Source organism: Myotis daubentonii, chromosome 12 (assembly GCF_963259705.1).
Source record: "Myotis daubentonii chromosome 12, mMyoDau2.1, whole genome shotgun sequence".
NCBI classification, from domain to species: Eukaryota; Metazoa; Chordata; class Mammalia; order Chiroptera; family Vespertilionidae; genus Myotis; species Myotis daubentonii.
In genome coordinates this window covers 21,837,242-21,845,619 of record NC_081851.1, presented here as the reverse complement: position 1 = coordinate 21,845,619, position 8,378 = coordinate 21,837,242, and the positions used below count along the sequence as shown (strand labels likewise).

At 60.0% G+C, this 8,378-nt stretch overlaps 1 protein-coding gene across 2 annotated transcripts; it reads left to right on the top strand.

Moving 5' to 3' along the window:
* ADRA2B (adrenoceptor alpha 2B) lies at window positions 1-3,573 on the top strand. 2 transcript variants are annotated; one of them, XM_059659127.1, is made up of 2 exons: window positions 1-1,449; window positions 1,568-3,573. In XM_059659127.1, the coding sequence occupies exons 1-2, from the start codon at window positions 405-407 to the stop codon at window positions 1,660-1,662; spliced, it is 1,140 nt and encodes a 379-aa protein (XP_059515110.1). In that variant the 5' UTR covers window positions 1-404; the 3' UTR covers window positions 1,663-3,573. The 2 variants fall into 2 exon arrangements, with proteins under 2 accessions (XP_059515110.1, XP_059515109.1); XM_059659126.1 differs by having other exon boundaries at window positions 1-3,573.
* Window positions 3,574-8,378: the final 4,805 nt, after the last annotated feature.

Genomic DNA, 8,378 nt, shown 5'->3' with positions numbered 1-8,378 from the left:
GGCTGCCTGCAGGCGCAGCTCCCGCCCGAGCCAGTTAGCGGCCACCGCGCCTCCTCCGAGAACGGGCAGCTCACAACCCCGCAGCCCGTGGGAACCCTGCGCGCCCGAGCACGTCCAGCAGCCTCCGGGCGGGAGGGCGCAACTTTCCCCCCCTCCTCGCCCTTGGTGGGGCGGAGACGGCAGCGGGACAACTTGGAAAACTTCTCCAGGCGGACTGCGGGGACGCGGGCGCCGGGGAAGAGGACGCAGGAGAGCAGTGCCAACCCCAGTTTCCCCCTAGCCTCCGGGCCCCACTGGCCCGGCCCTGGTGAGTCCCTCGCTCCTCTAGCCGCGCTGGGTGGGCCAACACTGTTGCCGGCTGTGCTTGCGCCGGGCAAGCAACGCCCCCTCTGGCCAGCTCTGCCATGGACTACCAGAAGCCCTACTCGGTGCAGGCCACCGCGGCCATCGCGGCGGTCATCACCTTCCTCATCCTCTTCACCATCTTCGGCAACGCACTGGTCATCCTGGCGGTGTTGACGAGCCGCTCGCTGCGCGCCCCGCAGAACCTGTTCCTGGTGTCCTTGGCTGCCGCGGACATCCTGGTGGCCACGCTCATCATCCCTTTCTCGCTGGCCAACGAGCTGCTGGGCTACTGGTACTTCGGGCAAGCGTGGTGCGAGGTGTACCTGGCTCTCGACGTGCTCTTCTGTACTTCGTCCATCGTGCACCTGTGTGCCATCAGCCTGGACCGCTACTGGGCGGTAAGCCGCGCTCTGGAGTACAACACCAAGCGCACCCCGCGCCGCATCAAGTGCATCATCCTCACCGTGTGGCTCATTGCAGCTGTCATCTCGCTGCCGCCCCTACTCTACAAGGGCGACCGGGGCCCCCGGCCCCGCGGGCGCCCGCAATGCCAGCTCAACCAAGAGACCTGGTACATCCTGGCCTCCAGCTTTGGGTCCTTCTTCGCCCCCTGCCTCATCATGATCCTCGTCTACCTGCGTATCTACCTGATCGCTAGACGTAGCCACCACAGAGGCCCCAGGGCCAAGAGGGGTCCTGGGGAGGGTGAATCTAAGCAGCCCTGCCGGGTCCCTGGGGGGACATCGGCCAAACTGCCAACCCTGGCCTCCCATCTGGTTGCTTCTGAAGAGGCCAATGGGCTCTCTAAGCCCACTGGGGAGGAGCAGGTAGGGACCCCTGAAGATCCTGGGAACCCAGCCTTGCCATCCAGCTGGCCTGCCCTTCCCCATGCAGACCAGGGTCCAAAGGAAGGTGTTTGTGGGGCGTCTCCAGAGGAGGAAGTTGAAGAGGAGGAGGAGGAAGAGGAGGAGGAGTGTGGACCTCAAGCCTTGCCAGTCTCCCCTGCCTCAGCTTGCAGCCCACGCCTGCAGCAGCCGCAGGGCTCCCGGGTGCTGGCCACCCTGCGTGGCCAGGTGCTCCTGGGCCGGGGTATGGACGCTGCAGGTGAGAAGTGGTGGCGTCGGCGTCGGCGGGCTCAGCTGACCCGGGAGAAGCGGTTCACCTTTGTGCTGTCTGTGGTCATAGGCGCCTTCATGCTCTGCTGGTTCCCCTTCTTCTTCAGCTACAGTCTGGGTGCCATCTGCCCGAAGCACTGCAAGGTGCCGCAAGGCCTTTTCCATTTCTTCTTCTGGATCGGCTACTGCAACAGCTTGCTAAACCCTGTCATCTACACCATCTTCAACCAGGACTTCCGCCGTGCCTTCCGAAGGATCCTTTGCCGCCAGTGGACCCAGACGGCCTGGTGAGCCGCCTGCCTGCTGCCCTGGTGGGGTTGGTGCCAGGTAGCACCAGGGCCACACTGCCTCCTGCCCTGTTATATGTGGCCACCTCCCTGGGGCTGTTTGGTTTCTGCTCAGGTAGTGCAGACCTCATCTTGGGAGCACCCTGGGAGGGACATGGGCAGGGGTGCTGCTCACGGGGTCTATGCTAAGCCTTCCCTTGTGGGCTTGGCTGTGGGGGGACGTCTTCTCCACGCCCGGCCTGAGTGCAGGCAGACGGAGGAGGCCTGGGCCTTCCGGAGTGTGGCAGAGGCCAGGCTTGGACAGAGTCTGGCCTTCTGGAACTCCAGAACCCTGTACACTTCCTCGAGGACCTTGTGGTCCCTGGCAGGCCGCTTGCTTGTGGTGTTTTGTTTCTTTTTCATCTTCCTCAGTAAAGAGCAGGAAGCCAGCCTTCCATTCTCCCAGGAGGCTGAGGAGGAGGCAGAAACAATGATGGCCGTACATTCACATTGAGGACCCACGGTTCCCATTAGGTGAGGGTTTGTAGGCTGATTCTATCCCTGGGCCCTTCTTCCCCTTCCCCCTGCTTTTGGATGTGTAGCTGCTTTGAAGGCCAAAACTGTGATCTGAGTCCCACCCGGCGCCCCTCTGGAGGCCTGGCCTCTGCCTCAACAGGACATTCCCGATCACTAGCATTCACCCCCTGAAAAATCCAGGGCAACAGTAGCTTGCTGCCTACTTGCTGCAGGGAGATGAAAGGCGTTGCACAAAGCTTTGAGCTCCATGGGGGAACCGAGAGACCCAGAAAATGTGATTATTTGGTGATATGAAAATTCCCTGTCTTTGTGTTTACCACCACCTGTCTTCCTCTAGACTTTAGTTCTGTGCCGGGGGTGTGAATTCCTACCCCAAACTGGAAGTGGGGAGTGGCAGACAGAACCTCTATTTCAGTTAAAGGATTTCTTTGAGAATGTGTTCTTGTGCCTGCAAAGGTTTGAGTTATTATGCTGCATGACAACCTGACATTTCACCTGCAACACCAAGAGGGTTTTCTGTGGCTTGGGCACCCCAGGGAGGGTTAAGTCTTTTGTCATCAAGAAGGCAAATTGTTTCCTCAAGATAGCTAAAAATACCCACATCCTGGGAATGGGTTGACATGAGAGCCTGTGCCAGGTGACAGAGCCCGCCTCCCCGCCGGATTCTGGGCTGGAGCAGGTGAGCAAGGGCCCTCTGGACGCCTGGGGGAGCCTCACGGCCGAGTGCCAGGCAGGGCTCTAAGGCCCAAATGATGCACAACTGATCCCATCTCGGATGGGTGCAATGGGTGTTGGCTGGCCACCTCCGCCTAGCCATGTGGCTCTCCCCACTGATGGGGCTCCAGGGGCCTCTTCCTCCTGGTTCTCAACCCCCACCCCAGACACTTGAACCCGGAACAGTTTGGAACATGTTTCCCAGTGCTCCCCCATAAGAGTGCCTGACTTCAAAAGTAAGCCAGTGGGATCTTCACCGGGGGTGGGCTAAGCGGCAGGGACTGTTGGCACTCCGAGGGACCTGGCCAGATGGCGAGGGGTGCTAAGGGTGTTTTCTGGGTTAGAGAGAATGGAGGGGACCAAAAGGAGTCCCTCAGTTTGTTCCTCAGTTTCAGTGTGAGGCCAGGGCATTGCCCTGGGTCAGGGCTGGGTAGGAAGGTGGCCCTGAGGGAGGGGCTGACTTGTGACAGCTACTGACTTGTCCCTGTGCCCCAGGGCGCCCCTGATATTGTCGCCTGTGGCCTCCTTATTGTGATATGTAGGTGTTTTTTTAAAGGTCTGAGCTATTTTATCAATAAAAGATATTTTGTAATAAGCACGCTGTGTTGTTGTTGCCCAAGGGCTGCCGGCCGTAGTTATTCCTCAGCTACTTGTAGCAGACTTGGCATGGGCCAGATGCCCTGCCCTCCTCCGGGTGTGGCCAGCTGGTACCGACTCATCTGCCTGCTGCTCTGTCCACGAATCATCCCTTACTCCTCATGGTAAGACAGGGGGGGTAGAAGTGGCATGGAGCCTGAGACTGGCTGCGTGGGGAAGGAGGACAGGGAGCCTTACCAGAGGAGGTGCCCTTTGGGCTGGGACTCAGGGAAAGAGCAGGAACACCCAGAGGCGAGCTAGGAAGGAGTGTTGGGCAGGGAAACCGCACATGCACAGGGTGCTGTGTGCTGGATTTGACAGTTTGAGAGTCAGCCGGAAACTGGCCTTGCTGGGCAGCCAGGTGCAGGAGTGGGGCCAGCAGAGGTGATCGGACACCACCCACATGGCAGGGGCGGGAAGAACAGGGCACTCTGTGGAATGCAAGCTGCTGTCTCCAGTGAGGGCAGGAGGTGAGTGGAGCTGACTTGCTGAGATTCAGTCACTACGTCTGAGCTGGAGTCTCCTCATTTCCAGATAAAGCACCTGAGGCCCCAGAGCACCCAGTGCACAGGAGCCCAGCCCTCTAGGCCTCCTGATCCACCTCAGTGAGAGCAGCTCAGGCCGGCACAGCAGGTTGGCTGCAGGGCCAGCAGGACATGGGGTTGGTTAGGGTGGTGCCAGGGAGGCGGGGAGGGAGGAGCAGGGGCGCCCCAGCATCTGGAAGTGTGGGCCACCCTGCACCTGCACTGTGACCCAGGAGTCACACTTCCAAGGCCACAGCCTTTGCCAGGGAAGACTCCATGTGTCCATCAACACTGGTGGACTTGGAGACTTGGAGCTCTGCTGAGACTTAGCAAGAAAGCCAGGCTCTGCCCTGAGGAGCTCCCAGCCCTTCCCACCAGCCTGCACCCACTGCCAAGGCCCTGAGGCCTGATTAGGGCAGATCAGAGTAGTTCATCTGTTCCCCTGAGCCATTGCTTTTCTGGAATTCTGTCTGATTACCTCGCTAGTCATCTAGGCCCGAGCCCTGTTGCCTGAGGGTTTATAAGGGGCAGGCCCATGGGTCTGGGGGAGAAGCTCCCTCCCAGTCTCCAGATGGTGGCAGAAATGTCCCTGCTGGAGCTGGACCTTTGGCATCTTATTCTGAATACATTAGCTCATTTGAGACTCGCAGCCTTGCTGGGGTGGCAACTTTACAGAAGAGGAAACTGAGGCTGGGTGCCCAAATCACAGCTATGAAATTCAGATGCTGAGAAACTGTGGTCCCATCTCTGGCACCAGCTTCCATTCGGTGGCCTGGCTGTGTGGGGATTCTGAGCTGCATCTGGGCGGAATTCAGCCGGTGCAGTGCTGTGATTGACTGCTCCTGTCTGTCACTGGCACAGGAGGTCTGAGTTTTACAGGCTTTCCACTCCTGACAGCTCAGCCTGATCACTGCATTTTATTGAAGGAGAGACTGAGGCCTAGAGACAGAGGACTTGCCTTGGACGTCCATCCACGTGGTGGTGGAGCCAGGTCTGGAACCCAGGTTGCCTGATCTGCCCCCCACACCACACCTCTGTACTGAGGGGTTGCAGCCAGGCTCAGAGTGACAGGCCCACATTGAGGAAACACCTGATGAGAGTCCGCGGCAGACCAGGTCCTGTGCGTGGCTTGTCCCGTTACCTAACTCAGTTCTCAGTACCTGAGGAGCAGTCCTGGGCACTTGCCCAGTGCTATGTGCACGCCTGAGCTGGACCCCAGGGCTGCTGGCTCCAGATGGGACCTCCTTCTCGACACCGCTTCCCGCTGTTCTGTGTGAGCAGCACCTACTTTTGATTGCACCCTAAGCCCGTTTTAGGGTTAGTGGGTTGGTGAAGTGGGTTCAGGGAAACAGATAGGGGGGTGGGGGCCCTGTCCTTCCAGGAATTATCCCAGCAAATGCCTGGAGGTAAGGGTGGGGACAGGAGGCAAGCAGGGAGCTGTGGCAGTCTCCTGAGGGTCTGGGAGCACTTCTTCTGGGGAGGCCTCTGACCACGGGAGGCGCCGATGGAGAAGACAGAGGAGAGGCTGGGTGGGAGGGCTTAGGAAGACCTCGCCCCACTACTACTCTCACTCGGTAAGAATCTGGGTTCTTAGGTCAGTGGGGACACCCTTCAAAAGGCATTGAGGCCCTGCCCCTGCCTCAGGCCAGCTGCTGAGAAATTTGGGGCGCTGGGAATCCCTCTTTGGAGCTTTCTTGAAGGAGGCACCCTGACCCACCTGCTCAGAAGGTACTGTGGCAGGAGGGCCAGCTGACCTGCTAATGAGACGCAAGGTGGAGGGGGGCTTGTGGGTTCATCAGGCCCTTGTTCCCTCCCAATCCTCTGCATGACTTCCATCTTGTGTGTTTGGGGAGTGCTGGAAAGGGGGTTGCCCATCTACCACCTGCAAATGGGGTTGCTGCTGGCTGGGAAGTGGCATCCAACCCTCGAGTGGTACTGGGCAAGCTTTCACTGCCTGGGTGCTGGCTGGGGCTTCTGCTGCAAGGCCTGGTCCCTGTGTGCAGAAGCGCTGGGGTGGGACTTCTGTGCCGCTGAAAATCATGGTGGGGAGGTGGTGGGGAGGCCAGGGTCATGCTTGCTTCTGCCACTACCTGTCTGGCTGCCCCTGGCAGAGCTGGGTCCCCCCCTGGGGCCTCAGTGTCCCGTTCTGCCCATGAGAAGCTCCAGCCTGATGTTCCATCTCTGCCCCACCCCAACCCCCCTCCTGGACGGTCCAGCCGCTGAGATCCCGGGAGGTAATTAGTCATTCCTGAGTCAGGCTCCTGGACAGGACCGGGCTGTTTTCTTCACCACTGACCCTCAGTGCAGAGGCAGGCCCGCTCTGGAGGGACCAGTCAGTGTGGGGCCCTCGGAGATGGGCGTGGAGAGAGGGGTATGGCTGCTCTGGGTCATTAGGGCCAGGGCCTGCCATGCATCATTCGAGATCCAGTTTCACAAACGAGGAAACTGAGGCTGAGGGAAGTTGAGGGCCTTGTCTGAGGTCATCCAGAGCCAGGGTTACAAATCCACCCAACCTAACCCCAGCGGCGTCACTAACTGGCCTCGGGACCCGCCCGTCAGCACGGGAGCAGCTCTGAGCCCGCCCAGCCCAGCAAAGCCGCTGAGCAGCAGAGCCTTGGGCTTGGGGTGACCTCCCTGCCTGTCGGCACCTCCATTAGAGCAGGGCCCAGGCAGGGGTAGGATGTTCCCACCCTCCCAGGCTCTGCTCACTGTTAGCAGGGGAGGCAGGGAGCACACGCTAAAATTAGACTCTGGGATCCTGCGTGCTCCCGCATCCGTCCGGCGGTGTGGGGAAGGCTGTTGTCAGAAGGCCAGGGCTGGAAGGAGCCTGGATGTCAGCTCGCACCCTCCCCAGGGCTCACTGGCTCTGATCTTCTCACACCCTCCCCAGTCCTTGGCCAAAGGCTCCTGCCCTTGGCTTGGCCCTGTGGTCACCTATTGATGAGCAGTGATTTCAAAGGGAGAGGAAACCCCCTTTTAATACCCACCCTGTCCCCCTGGGATTCCACTGCCCCTTTGTTCCTCTCTTCCCTTCCTCCCTTCCCCTCTCCCGGCCCTTTCCACTTCCAGGTTCTCAATGACTCGCTCCCCCTTCTCTGAGACTCCCCTCTGCCTCCTGCTGGCCCTCTGTCGTGCTTCTCCCTGGGATGGCCCTGGCCCTGCAGGCTTTATGGACCACTGGGGGTAGGAAGGCTGGAGACTGCAAATGAGCCTTTGTCACTGGCAAGAGGGGGCTATTTGTGACCCAATATTGGCCTTTGGGGCCCCGGCCCTTTGCAGGCCAGGTTGGGGAGGTGCTGAGCCTGGCCGAGAGTCCTAGGGTCCTGCCCTTGATCTCCCTGGGGAGGGGCAGCCCCCTCTGGGGCTGGGCCACTCCACTCTCAGAGGACCCAGAACTCAGTTGGACTGCCACCACCTCCCACCCCAGGGAGACCCGGGCTGCTTCAAGAGGAGAAAGGGTTGGGCTGGGGCAGTGTGGAGCCGTGTCCCCGTGACGTCCCGTTCCCACCCCAGCCCAGCCGCAGCTGTGAGGTCGGGAGCGTGAGAGCTGCCTGTGCCTGCTGCTGGGAGTCCCTGGACACCGGGGTCAGCAGGGGCGAGACCCAGCCCTCCACTCCTAGTGCAGGAGAGGACTGGATGGGGGTGTCACAGGCCACGGGCTCCACAGGCCCCCGGGTGTTCTCTGACAGGGGCCACTTGACACAGCTATTCCAGCTGCAAATCCTCTCCACCCCCTGCTGGCCTAGCAGCTGGGATTAGAATGGGCACAAGGCTGGCAACTGTTCGAAGGATTTCCCTAGTTGTTTCAGAAGCACTGGCCGGGGTCCGAGACTGGGGTCATGGTCCCAGCAGGCCGCCAAATTTCTGGATGACCTTGGGCAAATCCCTTCCCCTTCCCTGGGCTTCAAATTCCTCATCGTCAGATGAAGGAGTTGGGCCGGGCCATGGTTAACATGTCCCGGTGCTGCCCCAGGAACCACTGGGCAGGGACAGAGAGGGGAGAGAAAACCGAGTCACCCCTGCCTTTTCCAGCGTCTCTGCTTTTCAGGAAGCAGCACCCCCACTGCCCACCAGGATTCCTCCTCTGCCCACCCCAGGCTTACGTAACACCATTAGCCACAGCCCTGTCCTCCTCATGACTCCTGTGTCCCAGGGAAATCTAGGTAGTGGAAACCTTAGAAGGGTCACCTTGACAGACATTCATTCATTCCCCCAAGGCAGGCTGGGAGCTGGTGGAATAG

Coding starts and splice junctions, on each gene's coding strand:
- ADRA2B (XM_059659126.1), top strand. CDS start 405: ATGGACTACCAGAAGCCCTACTCGGTGCAGGCCACCGCGGCCATCGCG.